General features: G+C 38.5%; 1 protein-coding gene across 10 annotated transcripts in view; it reads left to right on the plus strand.

The window, feature by feature from the left end:
• IQSEC1 (IQ motif and Sec7 domain ArfGEF 1) overlaps window positions 1-20918 on the plus strand; it is a 321447-nt gene that overhangs the window by 142140 nt on the left and 158389 nt on the right. For 7 of the 10 annotated variants that reach the window (XM_087923921.1, XM_087923923.1, XM_087923922.1 and 4 more), the window contains one exon: window positions 15468-15512. The exons of the other annotated variants lie outside the window; for them this stretch is intronic. In XM_087923921.1, coding sequence (XP_087780047.1) covers window positions 15468-15512 — 45 coding nt within the window. The remainder of the gene's footprint in view (window positions 1-15467; window positions 15513-20918) is intronic. 10 annotated transcript variants of the gene reach the window in all.

Consider the following 20918-nt stretch of genomic DNA (forward strand, 5'->3'; position numbering starts at 1 on the left):
TCTCTGTATTTGCTGTTTCAATGTTACAATTTCTGTAACCTTGAATATCAGCGGTTCGTCTCTTGTCACTTTGTATATCTCATCTCTCAGTTGTTTCTTTGAGAATCATATATGAACCTCTCTTGGAAGTCTTAAGCGTCTTGTATAGTTGGTATATATTCTATATACCTCTTGGATTTCCCTTTGAACCTCTTAGCCCTCTTTTTGTAACACTTCTGCTATGAGATCTGCCATTAATTTGGGCAAGTCCTCCCCCCTTTCTTCTGTCACATTCTGAAATCTGAGGAAGAAATCAGCCTTTTCCATCTCCAAATGTACAATTGCCTCTTCTAATTTCCTGTTCTCTCCCATTAATTTCTGTGCTATTGATTCTACTTTCTTATCTGTTTGTTTGACCTTTGCCTCCACTGCTTTCATTTTATGTTCCATTTTTACTACTGTTTGTTGGATTGTACTTATCTTCTCATCTAGTTTCCATATTTTACCTTTCATTTCCACACTTCAGTTTTAAAGTCTGCATAGTTTCTCACCATCGTTTCTTGTATTGTTGTTTATGCCATTTGAATTGTTTGCATATTTGACACCTGACTCGCCTTCTCAGGATTCAGCATGTCCTCTATCAAACATTGTCCTGCTGGTGATGTTATCGTTGATGTTGGGTTGGATGTTGTTTTCTTCCCAATCTTAGCGGTAGTTGTTGTGGTGGACATCTTAGGCTTCCCAAATCTACCTATTTTCTTAAGAAAGTCTTTCAATATTATCATCTGTTGTATCAACTCCCTTCTGCATTTTCTATGTTTTTCTCTTCCCTTTTATCTTATTCTAATCCCTTCAGTTTATCACTACAAGGTCTAATATACTTAACAATCTCTCCTTAATTTTATGCACACTATATATATATATATATGTGTGTGTGTGTGTGTGTGTGTGTGTGTGTGTGTGTGTATCTTTGGTTGTTCGGTTTTTCTCCCGCGTAAGATTCGAAGTATCTAGGCAACGTTTCGATGAAGTCTCATTCATCATCTTCAGGCTTCTGTCTGTGTCAGGCTTCAGGCTCTGTGCTTCTCAGAGTGAAGAATACATACAAATACATACAAATACAAATACAAATCCACATACAAATACAAATACCCGCGAGAACCTCAGAAAACTATATATATATATATGTGTGTGTGTGTGTGTGTGTGTGTGTGTGTGTATGTATATATGTATTTGTTTTTTGAGGTTCTCGCGGGCATATATAGGTATATATGTATATGTATATATGTGTGTATGTGTGTATTTATGCAACAATGTAAAACTAAAATATTATTGTTTGTAATCTATGATAGTCTGTAACCCTCTTAATTTTCTGATCTTATTTAATCCTTTTAATAAATTAAGTATAATTCTAAATATAATAGCTTATATAGTAAACATGTATAATTCAATAAATATAGATAAATATGTGTTTGATTGTTTTCTTTTCTTATATACTATATCTTATAACTTTCTTATAGTTCAATTCAGTCTATGAATTAATATAAAGCCATTAATTATACATCAATTAATTAATTAGTTGTTATCCGAGATGTCAAATTGTAGAAAGATATAAAGGATATATAGGGTATAGCAGTTATAAAGAATGTAGCAGTCTATGAAATAGGATACATAAATTAATTCTTCTTGCAAGCAATCAGATATATATATATATATATTTTCTTAAGTTTTCGCGGGTACTTACATGTATGGTATTCATCTTTGTTTGGGTATTTTCCCACATCATTATAGTTGTGCTTTTAAGGTTGTAGCAGAATCTCTACGTTTCAGCAGAATCTCATCTGCCATCATCAGGCTTCTGTATTGTGTTCATCTGTGAGTCAGACTTTCACAGCAGTTCTCCATGCTGCATCGAGAGCCCAGGATGGGTTGACTCCTTCCTATGACATCATTTAGCTGAGTCTGTACTAAGATATAAAAGCCAGCCCCCGGAAGAGACCCCAGCTTTTGACTCAGCTCCTTTCAGTCAGTAGCTGTGTCTCTGAAAGCTTTTGTTAGATAACACTCACCAGCAATCTTCAGTGCCATTTTTCCTCGTTTCAAGCAGCCCCCAGGATCAGGGCAGCTGCTCTTCCAGGAGAGCAGGGCTCTCTCTCTCTCTCTCTCTCTCTCTCCTGCAAGGTTGGGAGCAGTGTTGCCAGAGCGCTATTCAGGCAAGTTGGGCAGCGTCTGTAGACCTCCCCCATGCCTGCGGTTTGAGTGGTCATGAAAAGCGATTGGAAACCGATACCAGCGTCAGCCAGCTGATCGTGTGGCCAGAGGCTGCCCTTTCCTTTGCTGACTTCACTTGGGGCTCTTTATAGCCTAAGGAGAAATTCTTCGACCTCGGAGCCTGTTTCCCATAGTCAGTGGCCATCTTGGATTGAAGCCTTCCACCACGAGGTGAGCAGCCATTTTGTAAGCCTGGGGACCAATTTATACCCTAAGGGACTTAATACAAAAAATTTACAAACAGTTTCTTTCCATTGTAAGAGCCTTTATTCTTCAAATGGAGCAAGTTAAGGGTCAGGCAGAGTCCATCCGTCCCCCCCACCCCCAGTGGAACAGCCTCTTAAGCCAATAAGAGAAAAAGTTGTAGGCAACTCACCCAATCAGTCCAGAGGGAGGTGGCTGCTAAAATCAGATCTAAGGCTCTAGCCCCTAAGAAGGCAACTCAGGCTGAGTTGAGGGCAGAAAAGCACAGTCCTGCAGTCCTAGAGAGGCAGTTCAACAGAACTATTCAACAGAAGGGAGTGCAACTACAGCATGTTTCAGGTGATACCTGTGGGCACCAGCCAAGCCCTCCCAGGGGAGGAGAAGTTATCTATGAGCCTTTCCATCCTCCATCCTGGTCTCCTGAGGCTTTTGCAGTACAATGATCCTCAGGATCTAAGCAGATCCGGGCCTTATTTCCAACAGGCCTCTGGGCCCTATGCTCCTCCCCCTCCCTCCAGGCCCCGAACCTCTTCTCAATCTAGGCCTGAAGCCACCTTCACTCCCTCAGCAGTGGGCCTTCGGCCTTCTGCCCCTACCTTTGAGTATAGACCAGGGGATATCCAAGGTGTTGTCTCTTTGGCCATTAGACAGGGATTGGCTGATTGGCTAAACGAGCAGGAACTAGCCACTCATCCATTAAGGTCTCACTCCCGCCACAAATCCGGAGATCTCTCAATTGGTGGCATTCCCCATCTATCTGGAGGGGACTCATGTTCAGGGACCCAGACAGGCTAGTGATAACCAACAATGCCAGCCTCCTGGGTTGGGGTTCCCATATGCAGGGTCAGATAGCTCAGGACCTTGGTCCAGGTCAGAGCAGGCCCTTCCCATAAATTGGCTAGAGCTCAGAGCCATTTTTCTGGCTCTCAAGCATTTCAGGCACTCATGACTGGCTCTCATGTTCTAGTCCTTATGGACAACATGGCCACCATGGCTCATGTCAACCGGCGGGGGGAGACGAGGTCCAGAGCCCTCATGGGAGAGGCTCTACAGTTGGGGTTATGGGCAGAGCAACACCTGTTGTCGATCTCGGCGGACCACTTCTCCGGGATCAACGACTCCCAGGCAGAATGGTCTATTCCTCCTTCTCTATTCAGGGACCTTTCCCTCAGATTCAGAACGCCGGAGGTGGATCAACGACTCCCAGGCAGAATGGTCTATTCCTCCTTCTCTATTCAGGGACCTTTCCCTCAGATTCAGAACGCCGGAGGTGGATCTTCTCCACTCCTCAAATTGCCCAGGTCACTAGATTCTTCAACAGGTTTCCTTGCCAGGAAGCGGAGGGGACCAATGCCTTTCAGTGCAGATGGCCCAAAAGTCTCCTCTATGCCTTTTCCCCGCTCCCATCATTCCGTCAGTAATTTGGAAGATGTTGGAGAAACGAATGGAGCTCCTCCTCCTGGCACCCTATTGGCCAAGGACACCCTGCTTTGTGGACCTGGTCAACCTGTCAGTGGCTTCTCCTTGGAGGATCCCAGCCCATCTAATCTTCCTTCATCAGGGGATTCTGCTCCACCCGGAGCCCCAGTGGCTCAAGCTGACCATGTGGCACTTGAGCGGTAGCGGCTAGAGGTGGCTGATCTTCCTGAAAGGGTCATCATCACTATCCTGGCATCTTGCAAACCTCCCACAAGGCACATCTATGATGCCACCTGGAAAGCCCTTCCCGATGGTGCCTTTGGGAGGGTCTCTCTCTCTCTCTCCCGCTTTAGCCCAGTTCGCAGAGGTTCTTAGATTCCTTCAGCATGATCTGGAGAAAGGTTTGGCCCCCAACACCTTACGCAGGCAGGTTGAGGCCCTCTCCTCGGTTCTTTCCTGGGGTTCACTTCCTTCCTTATCCCATCACCCCTCAGTCAGGTGGTTTTCGAAAGGGGCTTCCAACGTGCACCCTCTGGTGGTTCACAGGTATCCTTCCTGGGATCTTCATGTGGTCCTTTATGCCCTTACAAAGCCCCCTTTTGAACATTGTCTCTCCATTTCCTGACTCTGAAGGTAGTGTTCCCCGTTTCCATCACTTCAGCCAGGCGGGTATCCAAGCTCGCTGCACTTTCCATCAGACAGGACCTTTGTTCCTTTCTCGATGATAGGGTTGTCCTCAGTCTGGACTCCTCATTTATTAACACCTGTTTCACAGGGCCCAGGACATTATGTTGCCTGGCTTCTGTCCCCTCCCGCACCATGACTTAGAGCAGCAGTGGCACTCGCTAGACGTAGGTAGGGCTCTTAGAATATACATTAAGCACACTTCCTCCTTCAGGAAGTCAGAAGCCATGTTTGTTTCCTTTTTCCCTTCTCACTTGGGGCACAAGGCCTCTTCTCCTACTATTAGCAGGTGGGTCAGATCTTGCATTGAGCAGGCCTACAAAGCTGCGGCCCTTCCGGTTCCTTGAGGTCTGACGGCACACTCTACCAGAAATGCGGCCACTTCGGCTGCCTGGGCAACCCAAGCACCCTTGGAGGAGATCTGTCGTGCGGCCATATGGACATCTCCGTCTCCTTTCATCAGATACTACCCTCTGGATGTCTTTGCCTCGGCAACTGCAGTCTTTGCCTCAGCAACTGCAGCCTTCAGCAGATGGGTACTTCAACGAGTGGTTCAACAGTCAGTGTGATGAGCTGGACGAGGACCCACCCGTGGACATGCAAGCTTTGGTATGTCCCATACTGGGCTCTCGATGCAGCATGGAGGAGAATGGGCGTTGGTAGAAGTTACCCTGAACACCCTTTCTATCTATGCTGCGAGAGAGCCCAGCCCCTCCCTTGATTCATCCGGAGAGGGTAAGACATATTTCTGTATTCATTTGTGCTTTCAGAGAGGCACCTTTCAGTCTGTCAAGTATCTTCGCCAAAGCTGGGGTCTCTTCCGTGAGCTGGCTTTTATATCTTAGTACAGACTCAGCCAAATGACATCATAGGAAGGAGTCAAGCCATCCCGGGCTCTCTCGCAGTGTAGCTAGAAAGGGCGTTCAGGGTAACTTCTACCAATGCCCATTTCAGTTTTAAATTTGGGGCTAGCCTACTGCTATGCCAGAATGGTTTTTTTCTTAATCCTGATTGGTTGGGAGTCTTGGTCTGTGTTTATTGGTCTTGGACACAGCAAACTCCGAGACCAATAAACACAGATTAAGACTCCCAACCAATCAGGATTAAGAAAAAAATCATTCTGGCACAGCAGTAGGCTAGCCCCAAATTTAAAACTGAAACTGCTGTGAAAGTCTGACTCACAGACGAAAACAATATAGAAGCCTTATGATGGCAGATGAGATTCTGCCGAAACATTGCTACAACTTTAAAAGCACAACTATAATGACGTGGGAAAATACCCAAACAAAGCTGAATACCATATATATATATATAGCTTTATATATATTTTTTCAATATACACTTTTAAATTTAATACTTAGAAATTATTCAGCTTTCTTCTTCTTCCTTCTTCTTTCCCTTTCTTCTGCACACCATCACATTACTTTCCTCATTTCCTGTTTCCTCAGTCGTCTTTAACTACTTAATCACTTTCACTCTCAAATTGCACAGTCACAGCTTTCTATCAAAATGGTTCCACTCTCCATTCAGCTACAGTTCTCCATTAAGGTTCCAATTGTTCTCTCTAATGTCTCTTTTCTGCTCTGCTAGTAATCAGTCCAAATCGTAGAAATTTTCCATTTTTATTCACAGAGTCTCAATCTTTTCTTCCGCGGTGCTCTCTCTCAGCTGTCAAACTGTTCTATTTCCTCCTCTCCCTTTCGTTCCGCTATCCCCCACCAATTAGCCGCTGTATTCACTCTCTCCGGAGACTCCCTCTGTCAAAGTCTTTCACAGGACTCTCTTCTCTCACCTCTCAAAAACTGTCCCAGTCTGCCATTCTTCTTCTGATGTCTTGCGTTGATCCACTTTCCTGCTTCCTGATCGCAGCTGGCTGTCATAGCTTCGGACCCGCTGTAGATGCCGGCTTTCTTTCACGCCGGACTCAAACGGACTCTCCTCATCGCAGTGGGAGGTTGCTTTTCTCCACTCTGCTCCTAGGCTTCCCCTTCTAATTTGTGTGTCTCTCCAAGCTTCACGATGCCTCTGAGAGCTTTCAAGCATGACAATTCAGATACAGGATTGCAGAGATCACTCTCCTGCTCCGCTCCGTTGTGACCTCACCACCAGAAGTCCCCATGAGAGGGTTTCATGTCTCTCTTGACATCCTTTATGTTTCCTTTAAATTTCATGTATTTTAGAAATGCAAATGTATTTAATTTCTTCCCTTGATAATGTGAGAGAAATGTGTGAAGGCGTGTGTGTGTGCCTTCAAGTCAGTGTTGACTCCTAGCAACTGCCTGGACAAATCTCTGTAGTTTTCATGGCAAGATTTCAGGACTGGTTTGTCTTTGCCTTCTTCCTAGGGTTGAGAGTGAGTGACTTAACCTCTACATCAAACTGGCTCTTGACCTATATTGGGGGATTCTTATAATTTCGGACCAAACAAAAGTGTGACCAGACTTTTGTAATTCTCAGAATTTATTAGGCAGGAGTCCCTTCCCTCATCCTGCTGAATAGGGAAAGTGAACAATAAAATCAAGGAGAGGTCTGTAAAAATATTTAGGGGCCACAAATATAAACATTTCAGTTACAGTTTGCTCTAAGTCCATGGTACTATATTCATATTAGGTTTCCCAGAGAGTCATCCAGGATTCAGCAAGACACTTTCTGTTTACATGATATGAAATGTATTATTGCAACATACTTGTAATTTATTTTGTTTACATAAAATGTACTACATAAAGCATATTTAATAATTGATTCTATACTGAATTTTCACATTGTTAAGGGTTCCCTAGGTATCTCAAGTTTGAAGACCGCTGCTCTAAGTAAAATGACAATGTCTTTCCTTGGATTATGTTTATTGTTTTATTTTCACCAAAGAGCAAAGCAACACAATTCTCTTTTTTAGTGTCCTCAGTAAAACCTTTGTATGAAAATTGATAATTAACAGTTCTTCAGCTTCCTTAATTTCTTTGAAAAGCTAAGGGGGAAAAAAAGCTCAGTTCTTAGCTTTCTTTCAAAAGCAATTTGCAAGTTGGATGTTATTTTGAATTAATTAATTAATTCTCTTCTTACTATTTTTAGAAAAATTGTAATCCTTTCCAAAGGGGCTATTCTCCTTCTAGTTAAACATAAGATAACTGTTTCTTGTGTATTCATATGTTCCCTCAGTTAGTTTTTCAAGAAAATAGGATGCCTTCAAGTATTTAAGTATTTTTGTTAAGAGACCGAGTTTGGTGTAGTGGGTAAGGATCAGAGACCACCTTCGGAACAAAGTCTGCTGGGTACTTTGAGCCAGTTGCTTTCTCCCAGCCCTAGGAAGAAGGCAAGGACAAACCACTTCTGAAAACTTGCCAAGAAACCTGAAGAATAGTCTAAGCACTTGCCAGTTATTAACATTTACTCAAAATCACACACATTTTTTTTAAAAAAACAGCCTATTAAATCACAACTTCTTAATTGTTTGGGTTTTTAAAAGCTGTATACATTGAGCCTAGCCTGAACTAAAGTACAGATATCCATTCCCTTCTGTTGGGTTAACGTGCTCAGAATTCTCATGTTCTGAATCTTTGTAAACTACTTACTCAGAGATATTGCAAACCCTGGCAATACCTTAGTCAGAGAAGAAAAAGAGGAAGAGGGAGGAGGAGGAGGAGGAGGAGGAGGAGGAGGAGGAGGAGGAGGAGGAGGAGGAGGAGGAGGAGGAGGAGGAGGAGGAGAAGAAGGAGAAGAAGAAGAAGAAGAAGAAGAAGAAGAAGAAGAAGAAGAAGAAGAAGAAGAAGAAGAAGAAGAAGAAGATACTGCTCATATTGTTTATCTTAAGCCACACTGTGGGAACACAGACGAATAGCAGATACAATAACAATGCTCCCCTCAAATCAGAGGGATCCTTTTAACCAGGCAATTATTGGCAAGCCCAAATAATAGTATCCAGACAGACAGAATAGGATGCTCATGGAATGAGGAAATGTTCTCATCCTCACTATAGACTTCTCAGTGTGGTTTTGGCTCATCTTCATTTTATTCGTTTGTGCCTGTGTTAGATTTATATCCTGGCTTTTCTCCAGGAGCTGAAGACAGCTTGTGTTAGGATCTCACTTCATTTTTTTCCCCACAGTTACAACCCTGATCAAACAGACAAGTTTAGCTGATGATAAACTTAAATTTGGAATTCCATTCTTAGTCCAAAAACTTAAGCACTGTAGCATATTGGCATCTAGCCTTAAACAGGTTTACTCTGTGACAGTCCTCAGCATGTTTATTCTTTATAAGTATTTCTTCCTCACAATTCCCAATATACAGTAGAATCTCTGGTCACAACCATAATTTGTTCCATAAGTTTGGTCACAACAGTATTTGGTTGTGACCCGGACCTAATTTTGGAAATTTGGTGCATACAAAAAAATTGGCTCGGAAGGGGAAATTGGGCACACACAAAAAATTTTTGGTGGGAGTCAGAACTCGATTTGGTTGTGGTCAGAAAAGTTGGTGACCAGAGGTTCTACTGTATTAGGAAAAGTATACCCTTCCTTTGCACAAAATTACTCTCAACTATTGGTTCATTTATTCATGCAGTATGAAGAATTGTCAATGCAAATCATAAGTTCCTCCAGTACAGTAAAACTATAAATGTATCCTTTTAAAAAAATACAGGCTTAAAAGATCTATAACTTGAAAACCTCTTATTGGTTACTATTAAATTTAACTTGCACCTTCCCTACATAAGTTGATGTTCCTGCAAATTTTATCCTATTTTGCTGAAAAATGGGAGGGCAAATAGCCATTGTGTGTTCCTTGGCTAGGCTGAGAGAGAACAGAACTCTGTTTTTCTAATGTAATTCTGGATCTAGATAACATCAATCTGAAACATTTCTGGAGTGTGTGGAACCAAACTAGGCATGGACATTTACTTGTACCTATAAACTGTTCCTTAAGAAACTGTTGTTGTTTTTTCCTGGAACCCACATGGTAGCTGTATTAGCTTTGGAAATACAAGTTTGAATCAAAGGGGCATAAAGAAGATAATGACACAATTAAATTTCTTTGCAACTTCTTTAGAGCCTTCTTAATTAAAATGGGTATTTTTCTGAGTCAACATGACTATAGTGCAAGCCTGGGAAAATATATGACTCCTTTAAAGAACAGACTCCTTTAAAGCTGAGAAATTGAGGAAAGAAATGTTGCACAGCTTTATTGTGAAATAATCTCGATTAGATGGTTGTTGGAGCTCTGAATTGGAGGACCCTAACTCCATATAATTTTAAGGAAAAAAGCAACTATGTGAATAAAACATCCTATTCTCCTTTACACTGGGCTGTTGAGACTACACCTACGGTGCTATGTATGATTGTGTGCACTACATCTCCAGAAAGGTATTCACAAGTTAGAATAGGTCCAGAAGAGGGCAGCTTGGATGATACAGGGATTTGAGGTTATGCCTTAGGGAACTTGTGATAGTCAATCTGGATAAAAGAAAACAGAGAAGACATAATATCAGCATTTTTACTGATATTGACTGACAGAATGCCTCTGTGGGGAATTAGTCAGAAATAATTTTCTTTCCCACAGAAGCAAAAAATAATAAGTATAAATGACGGCAACCCAGATTTTTCATTTAAACATGAGGGAAAAAATATAACAAGTTTGCTTAGTAGTAGGATAGTTTACAGAGGTTGTGGATTCTCTGTCTTTATAGGCTTATGAGAAGTAGCTGAATGGTTATCTTTTAAATGTGATTTCATTGGGTTGTTGTTTTTTACATAGTGCTATAGAGAGTTGAACTAAATAATTGTTATGATTTATTTCAAGTCCATGATTATATGTCTTAACTTATTCTGAGGTAAGGAAACAACTAGAATGTAAAATCTCCTTCAAGTCAAGCTAGAGTTCTGGTGACTTTATAGTCAAATCCATATATTTTGGCATCAGTATGAAGAGGTTTGTCATGCCTTTCTTTGAAGAAATAAATGCAGATCGGTCTGTCTGAGTCACATGGACAATAGCTTTAATCAATCAATGATTCAGCACAGCAATGGGCAATGGGTTACACAGCCAAAGAAAGATAGTATCATGGGATGCTATAGATAGCATAGGATGCTATTTATAAACCTTGCTTTTTTATCCAAATAGTTCTGACTAATTGTTGACAATAGAGAGGGAAGCTTGAAAATGCTATGATTCAGACTTAATTTCAGTATGAGATTAATAGGACATCTGTGTTTTTTGTCCGTGGCTTTCTTTATATTAAGATGACCAATAATTTTTCAAAATTTTGAAGTAGAACTATAAAACCAAATATAAAAAGGTGATACACATATCATTTTCCATATTTTTTCCATTTATGAGTCATCAGGTAGATAAATGGACAACATTGGAAAGTACATCAATTTAGCTATGCTAAAATGCCATCATTTGTAATGAAAACCATCGTATTAGTAGGAATTCTATTTTGAGCTTATTTTATATGTTGCAACTTGGTCTTGGTTATATTCTTGAGGCAGACCTGGTTCTTTAAACACATCTGTTGACAGTTAAATCTCTGTGTCATGAGATATTTTAGCTAAAATGTGCTTGTGAAATCATGTTCCACTGAGATGCTAGCTGTTTTGTCTTAAAACTACTTGCTGTAATATTTCAAGCAGATGTCCTGCCTTTGTTCTGGTTTTTGTAACTTTTTATGTCATTAACCTATCAAGGCAACATCATACTTTAGCAAAAATATACCTTAAGATGTGAAAGTACACTTTCTGCAGAGAGAGTTTGGCTACTGGGTTATGCTTCACACAGATAAAGTCTCGTTTCAAGATAAATGGTCTATCAGAAAAGCTGTTTTCTTCTATCAGTAAAGTTGTTCTTGAAAGAGAAACTTCAATTATATAAATAAAATAATGTGTCCTTTGAGTAAAGCTCATTATGCTAATTTTGTGACTATAGCCACTTAATTTTCTTGGAAAATATATAAAAATAATTTGCTACTGCCTTCTGACAGAATGGTTTATAATATACTACACTAACCTACAGCCCTAGGATGTCTTTTGGTCTCCCTTCCAAAAACAAAATCAGCCCAGAATTAAGAGTTCTTCTTTTGCTTCTTAAAGAGCAAATGCTTATTTTTATATCTGTGTCTAATTTTCACAGGTTTTATAAAAATTGCATAGTGTCACAGTAAAGGTTCTACAGAGGTGATCAGCTAATCAGTCCAATTTAGTATCTAATTTACATATCTTCATTATATAAAGTACCATTTAATGAGGATGGCAGAAAGATGTTTAAATATTGTAGAAGCAATCTAGAGTATTCTTAGTACAGTTTCATTTATAATTTTATATGTTATACTGCAGACAAGACTTATCTGCAAGTAAACTAGGTTCACTCTTTTCAATTCCCAAGTCTCATGCTAACAAAGAATTGCAAGATCATAATTATTAGCTCCTCCTGGATCAGTGAAAGCAAACAAAAAGAAGCAAAAATACTTGAGCATTTAAAATGACATTTTTAGTTTGTTAGCTACAAGATGTTTTGGAATATGTTTTTCCTAAAATAGAATTAAATATTTTGCAGGCTTTGGACTGCTATGAATTTAAAATTTTAGTGCCCCTTTTTACACAGAATAGCAGAGTTGGAAAGGACCTTGAAAGTTTTCTAGCCCAACCCTCTTTTAAGCAGGAGACCCTGTAGTATTCCAGACAAATGGCTGTTCAATCTCTTCCACTGATTAATTGATCTCATTGTCAGGACATTTCTCCTTAGTTCTTGGTTGTATGTCACTTCCATCCGTTTTGTCCTACCCTTAGATTCTTTGGCAAATAGGTTGACCCCAACTTCTTTGTGACAGCTCCTCAGATATTGGAAGGCTGCTATCATGACACCCTCTACTCCTTCTGTTCCTAAGACTAAACATGCAGTTCTATTTAGTTATGCATTTAGTTCAGAATTGTTCAATCTTGGCGCATTCATTGTTGTTTAGAATTCAAATTATGCTATTATGTTAAATGTTGTTCGGAAATGAAATAAGATTTTGGAGATGAGATTGGGGTATGTGTTTAATTGAAAATTCAATTGAAGTACCAACCTGGCTGAGAGAGGACTCTTTTGCCTTTAAGTCAAAGCTGCTTTCTTTTTGCTTCTGGTCCTGCAATTGTTTCCTAAGCTAGGGGCATTTTCAAGTCTTACCTTCAAAGCAGGATCAGGGAAAGCAAGAATCCTTCTTGTCCTCCTTCATCAAAACAGGTTTCTTGAAAGCTTTTGATTTTACTCTTTCCAGACTGTTTGTGTGACGGACACTGAATCCATTTCTTTGATAAGCCTGTAACAATCTGTCCCATCTGCTGATTGTTTGTGTCTAGAGACTTCCTTCACTCTCAACCTCATTGCAATCTGTCATAGGCGTACAGTATTAACTGACTTTTATGGTAGACACCCTTGTTCTTTTTTAGAAAGAGGTTTAATTTCTCTCATTTTAGAAGGGTACTATTTAGAAAGAAAGAAAGAAAGAAAGAAAGAAAGAAAGAAAGAAAGAAAGAAAGAAAGAAAGAAAGAAAGAAAGAAAGAAAGAAAGAAAGAAAGAAAGTGCCAGAATACCAAAAATTAAAAGAACCAGAACTGACTAGTTGGAAAGTGTTCATTTGTAATGTGGCTTTTTTCACAAGGTGATGCTCCATATTGAAGTAGGCTACATGTTTCCATGAGGGATATTTATTTCTTTTTTATGTATAATTTACATTTTAAGTCCAATCAATTGGTCGATGACTCTAGGCAATGTACAAAATTAAAAACAGATATAATATGTATCAACAGAAAAGGAAGATGGTTGTCCTGGCCAAAGAGATAACCAGTAAATACCAGGTACACATATTTTTTGACTTACGACTGGTTGCCTAGTGACCATTCAAAGTTACAACAAACTGCCCAACTATTTATAACCTAGTTATGATGCCCCCCTCCTCCCATCACATGAGCACATGTTGGTAGTCAGCAACTGGCTTGCATTTACAGCTGTTTGCAACATCCCACAATCAGGGGTGGGATTCCACCGGTATAACAACTGGTTCGGTGATCGCGCGTTCATGCCAAACACACACTCTGCATTTTAAAAAAGGTAAGACCATACTTACCTTCAACAGCTTCTCTGTGAAGAAAACAGCAGAGGTGCGGCAAACAGCTCTGCCATGCGAATCAGCTGTACTCTAAACAAAGGCATAAAGCACAGGAAAGAACAGGGGCAGGTGGCTGGGCCCACTTCCTCATTGCAGTGAACCAGTTCAGAGTGACCTGAACACGGGAACAAGGGGTTCACCTGATCCGGTTCGACCTGGTAGAATCCCACACCTGCCCACAATCATATAATCACAATTTATTACATTTTTTGCTGAAAACCAGTGTTTAATTTGTTTTGGGGGTTTTTTTTTTCAAAAACAGCCTATAACTACATACAATGTAGTTTGCTTAATAACCGAAGTGTTCACTTAATGACCATGGGTTGGCTTAATGACTGTGGTCATTCACTTAGTGACCACTACAAGAAAAGTTCGTAAAATCGGGTCCATCCTGTGGGTGACCCCCTTTGTGACTGTCATAACTTACAACCATAATGCTCCATTACAGTTGTAAGTCAAGGTTTGCCTATAATAATAATTTGCACATTAAAATTGTCTCTCCAGAATAAGAAACACCTTTCATTTTCATTTTCCAATGATTCAAAATATTAAGGCAAATGAGTAGGCAAGTTTTATCTTTTATCTCTTGTCTTTGTATTGCTACTCTGACCTTTGGTTCTCTTACAATCAATTCTGGGAATGTTTTCATTGAATTTGAAAAGACTGTAGAAGGAACAACTAAGAAAAATGATTTCATGCTCACAAAATACAACTGTTCACTACCGGTAGTTTTCAGATGAGATGGTATGAATGTTTATCCTAATTTAAACTATTTATGAAAAAAACTTGTAAATGTGTGAACATGTTTTATGTGAGTAGGTGCATTTAAACAAAATCTGTAAACTGGTATATTTATATGCATCTGCATAAGAGTATTTGACAGCTGTCTGTATGATTACAATGTTTTGATCATCTTACAAGTGAGAGTTAGCTAAATTATGTGCTCCTAGTTCAGGTCCAGTCTTTCAACTGAACCATGCAAAACAGATTTCCCCTTCTAAACTAAAATGAAATACCAGGCTTTAAAGCAGCTGATCTATAAAGATCCATCTGTTCCTGTGGTGAAAGAAAAGATAATTGCATTTTTAACCATTTAATAAAAATATCAAGAGTGAAGGTAATAGATGCAACATTTTAGCAACATATTAATAAAAAGAATGATTCTAAAACACTTGGTTTATGTATATAAGGCTTCTTCTCAGAAATTAATTGCAACAAGAGAGTTGGTACGTGTGAAATTATGGGATACAATAAAAATCTTCAGATTTAACATTATATAAAGACATAATCTGTAGCTCATATATATCTCCTTACGGCATCTTTACTCATGTATAGATAACTTTCTACTTTCTGCTTTCAAATTGTTTATATTGCCTTAATTAGTAGAGATCTTTATGTTAGGACATGCTAAGTGTTTCTGCTGAAATTGAAGATTTGGGGAGCAACATGTAAACAAAGAGAAATATGCTAGTTATCAGTCAAATAGACTAGATAAAATATAGCAATAATGCAAGTATATATCTGAATGTCATTATAAAATGACAATATAGATTCATTAATTTTAAATACTTCAGATTTCAGATATTCATAAAAATGATGTTAAACTAATACTTTTTGTGACCTTTTATATGTTAAAGCTTTTATTTAAAATTAATTTTAGTATTTTAAAATATATTTTACAATTGATGGATAATTTGTGTAAGAATATTTTCATAAGTTTATCTAATATTATATGTTTAATATTCTTGTATTTTTTTACAACTATCTCAGGACTTCCTTGGAAACAAGAAAGAGCCTTTCAACTGATCCACGCAGGTAAAATATATTGAATTTTTTTTAAAAAAATAAAAAGATGGAGTAGTAGAATTTATTTAAATAATCATGAATGTCATGCAAGAGCAACCCATAATATTGACAGTTAATTTCACTGTCATCAGCACAAATATAACCAAACTTTACACTGCTGTCTCTCAGTGTGTTATGGAAAGTCATTCTGTAGAACAGGATCTAGGATCCTACAGACTCTAATGAGGTCAGTGGACTGTTATGAATCTGAAAAATTAAGGCAGATTTCCATGCTTTTTTACCACTGCAGCATTCTGTGTAATCCAAAGAAGTGGTTGAAGTGTACTGTAATAGATTGCCATAAAGGGAAGGACTCTCCCGACAAATCATTTACAGGCTGTTATTACAAATAACTCCTGCACTGCAGTAGGAAATTCAACTTAGAAAAGAAGGTGATTCTCAGACAACATTAAACATACCCTATGCTTTTTTAAAAAAAAAATCAAAATAATAATTTAGTAAAATTCTATTTGAAGAATGTCCTGCTGAAGCTCTTTCATAAAATTAAACAAATTAGCAGGCATTGTGTTTAAAATGGTTCACATTATTGCAAAGTATGCTGGAGAAATCAATTTGAATACGGTATATTTCAATAGAATCTATTGAAGTGGTTTGTCATTGAGACAAATAATCTCTTGGACTTCATTTTCTGCAACTAAAGGAGTAGAGGAGAAAGATTGTATTTGACAGTTTTAGAAGAGGGTCTCTGTGCAGTCATTGTCAATAAAACCCATCATCCATTATCCATTAAATAGCTTATTTCTGCCCAAGCAAATGGCCTTCCTTCATTGAAAATATACTTGTCACTGTATTTATCTTTTAAAGTGGTTTTTTTTAGATTTACCTGATAGTTTTCCATTGCATCAGCACAGGTTATATAGTCTGTCACACACTATCTTCCTAATATTCAGCCTGTTTTTGGCATAACAAACTTTTTTCATCTATCTGTAAGAAAAATAGGAAATGAACTAGTTGTCTTTTGAAATGCTAACATTCCTCCAGGTGTTTGTGTTGCATTTTGAATGTACTGATTCCATAACTAAAGGTAGTCCTCAACTTACAATTATTCATTCAGTGAATAGTTGAGGTTACAATGGCACTACAAAAATAACTTACAATCAGTCCTTGCACTTATAACCATTGCAACTTCCCATGATCAAAATTTCAGTGCCTGGCAACTGGCATGTATTACAAAGGTTTTATATGATTCCAATGCTGGGTTCATATAAACCTTTTGCAACCTACCCAGCCAACTTCTAGCAAGTAAAGTAAATGGGAGAAGCCAGATTCACCTAATAACTGGATGATTCACTTAACGGTTGCAGAGTCTTTAACCCCCACTGCAAACAAGGTAATAAAATTGGGTATAACTTACATAACAATTGCCTTGCTCAGCAATGGAAATTCTGGCCCCAATAGTAGTTGTAAGTTGATAATTTCCTGTACAATTAACTTTTAAACTATCGATTACAATGTATGAATGAATGATAAATATATATTCGAAGAAAATAATGAATTTTTAAAATTGTGAATGTTTCCAGATGGTAAAACAACATTTCCTGCATAATTTTTGAGCTCTAATCTAGTTTAGTATTGTTACAGTGCTTCTGAAGACTGCTTTATCCATCTGCAGTCTAGTGAAAATCAGGTATTACTGACTGCCATTTTAAAAAAAAAAATAGTAAAGAGAACAAAATTGAAATCGGGGAAACTTGCATTGTATCTTTTGTCTATAAACTGACCAAGATGAATTTATATTTGTGATTAATGGGTTTCCCATAAAGAACAAGCTCAGTTTCCTGTAGCCACATCACTACAAACGTTTAACCTTAAATTTTGCTGTTAAGTTTATATTCATTCCTTTGCCCTATATATGGTATGGCTCTGTGGTTAAACCATGTATTTGAAATGGACCTTTTGGTAATCAGATATTCTGTAAGGCAGTGGTGCCCAATCCATGGGCCACGGCCCACCACCAGACCTTAAGATCTTTGGAACCGGGTCACGGAAGTGGCGGGCTACTGTGTATGCATGTACATCCCCACCTGGGCAAGCAGCAGATTAGCCTGTGTGCACGGGCTTTATTTGTGTGAGTGACAGGTATGCAGATGTGCCGCTCATGCAAATGGAGCTGCATGCACATGCGCACTTGCCCACCCCCCATGCAGATCCATACCCCCCCCCCAACTGGTCCACAAAGCTAGAAAGGTTGTGCAACTCTGCTCTAAGCAATCTAGATTCTTATTCTTTCCATATTTCTAGCAAACAAATTGTGTTTTCTATACTTCCTTGTTATGTTTTCAACCAACCATTCATGCCACCTAACAGAATAATTGCACAATCAGAACAGAGTGTTGTGATTGTGATCTCAGAACTTATCCCTGGTTCTTCCATTGTCACTGGAGCCTGACATGCAATTACCAGCACTCTACATATTTCTGTTTTCATTTTCATATACAACAATGAGGATGACACCAGTTCATACATTTTAATAAATATTTTAGTTCTTCCATGCATAATTAACCTTACATTTCCCTTCTCTTCAGATCTTCTGCCTATTTTTTTTTCTTTCAACTCATTCATTATTTATGCTTTTTGTCATTTATTCCTCTTACATTGAAAGCCACAGTCTTCTATAATATATTTTGAACCCATGGCATCACATTGCCGTCACACAATGTTTTGTGATGTTTTTTTCCCTTTGCAGAGCTGGAGTAGGTGTGGCCTGCATGTGAAGCATCCAGCCTGTGTGCCATAATTTTGACATTCCTGCCATAGATAATAAGAGAGGCTTACTTGGCTAGTTCAGTGAATAGAGATGAGGATTGCCTAATGAAATTTGAAGTGGCTCATCAGAATAACTATAATTAATCCAGATCTGCTTAGGCATTAATTAAAAAATGAAGGAATTGTAGGTGAGCATAGTTATTCTTTCTGCTTTCCCCTCAACCTACATATTAGGGCCAATGGGAAATTAAAATGAGTGGAATGCATACTGCCCAAGAGAAATTACATCATCATGTACCAGACTACATTATGGTGCCCAAAAGGGCATCTTCTCCAATTTTGGTCCATTAGAACTTGTTCAATCCAAGTATCTAAGACTGGACTTTCAAGTCCCCAAATATCTCTTTGATCCACTCTGAGATTGGAAACAGGCCTCATAAAGTAAAAACTAGACTGTGGGTGACCAACTATTGGCTCAAACTATCCTTTTTCCCCTTGGGCTTGATCTGTTAACTGTGAGGGATGATTTTCAGTCCACATGGAAAAGGCAGTGGTAACTAAAATCTCAACTTTGGGTTCTCTCCAGACCTTCTACTTAGCATTGGATATGATCAGGCCAAAGAACTCATTAATCAATGTGTAGTAGATGTTGAGTGCCAGTTGGTTCCAACTAGGTACACAACCTTTATTGCCAATGAATCCAGCAGGTACTCTGCCTCTCCCATGACATACATAAATAACCGTGGGATATCTAACCATCTGGCATGATGTCATGCCCTCCTCTCAGTTGTCCTTGAATCTTATACAGGAGAATTCCATATGCAGAGGAACAATGCAGAGGTGGTATTCAGCAGGTTCTGACCAGTTCTGGAGAACCATTAGCAGAAATTTTGAGTAGTTCAGAGAACTAGAAAATACCACCTCTGACTGGTCCCGTCCCCATCCATTCTCTGCCCCCCGAGTCCCAGCTGATCGACTGGGTCTTCTTTTGTTGCCCTGCACAGGAGAACAGAACTGGAAAGCTGGTTAGTGGGGTGGGGAAGGAATGGGAATTATCCTTCCCCTGCCATGCCCACCAGGCCACGCCCACAGAGACATTCATAGTAGCTTCATCTCACCATTACTGTATAATGGTGCCCCCCAGAGGGCATAAATTTTTACACCTCCCTGCTGCTTCAAGATACTGATTGTGCAACATCATATAATGTTGCCAGGTTTTGTGGAGCAGCACAAAATCCATCAGACCTGTGCTATAAATTAATCTTTTTTTTTTAAACAAGTTTTATTGATTTTACAAACAAACAAACAAAACAAAACATCATTAAACATTAAAAACATAAAACCTCTTTCCATTGTAGATCCTTACAAGGCAGGTAACATATTGCTTTATATCACGTACTTATAATTTACCCCATTTCCATATAAACACGTAAATTCCCTTTACCAAATTCCACATTGTTTCTCTTTAATCATTATTCAATCATATTTCCTTTCTGATTTATCTGCTATCCAGTCATCAACTTTATATTTTCCTCTGGCTTGTTTATAATTATTCTCATCTAGTCTTCCTCCGAGGTTTTATTATTTAATTCTTACTTAAACACACACACATAAGACATAGACATAAAAACATAAAACTTTCTTCTAGAAAGTAACTTGGCCCCAAATTACCTCTTTTTGTATGGACTTCAACTGAATTCATGCTCTTCTTATATACCATTACCCTTCTTATTTACCATTCTATATCTATTATATAACTCCTCTCCACCTTTGCCTCATCTTAATTCTGTTTTATATATTTAATCTTGCTTTAAAGAAAAATATTTTTATATCTTTTGTCCATTTCTCCATTTACATCTGTCTCATTTCCAATTTAAGAAAGAATAGTTTCCCCTGGAATCACTAATCGGAGTATGATGCCTTTCTATCATTCCCCTAAATTAAAATTTAAAATAACACCTAAATCCCAATCAGATTCTGCTTAGTACATTCTACTATTTCAGAAACCAATACTACAATAATAAATCCATAACAATCAACACATTAATCCATTAAACTCTATATTCAAACTAATATTTTAAACATTCCCTTTAGTATTTTATTAAAACTTATTATCATTCATTATTAAACCTTTTAAAGTTATACCTTGATATTTTAGTCTTTTATTAGATCTTTAAAAGTTCTGATTATCTACTTATAATACAAATACCACTATTACAATAATCATGTGTACTTTGTAGAATCCCCCTTTTTTTTAAAAAAAAAATCCCTTATATTACCCATTATCCCTAAAAAAAATTTCCTTTCCTCTATCTTGTCTTATACCTTTGTAACTTTTTTCCCCCTTTTCCCTTTCCTTCTTAGCCCGCCTAAACTTTTTACCCCCTCCTCTCCAAACCTCTGCCTTCTTGATTTCCCCTTTCTGTTGCATTCCTCTTTCCTTTTGCTTTCTAACATTCTGTTGTTTTTGCATCTTCTTTTTCTCTTTCATAAACATTTTTTTATTTCTTAAGTCCTTCCTTTTCGCTCCTCTCTTTCTCCTTTCTTTCTTAGTCACACCGTTTAGTTCATTAAAAATGGCTTCTTCTTCCTCGGCTTCTTCCAGCTGTTGTTTAATTTGCTGACACATGACAAGCGCCATATCTAGGA

This window comes from Pseudonaja textilis, chromosome 2 (genome assembly GCF_049901715.1).
Source record: "Pseudonaja textilis isolate UNSWEBS1 chromosome 2, rPseTex1.2, whole genome shotgun sequence".
NCBI lineage: Eukaryota > Metazoa > Chordata > Lepidosauria > Squamata > Elapidae > Pseudonaja > Pseudonaja textilis.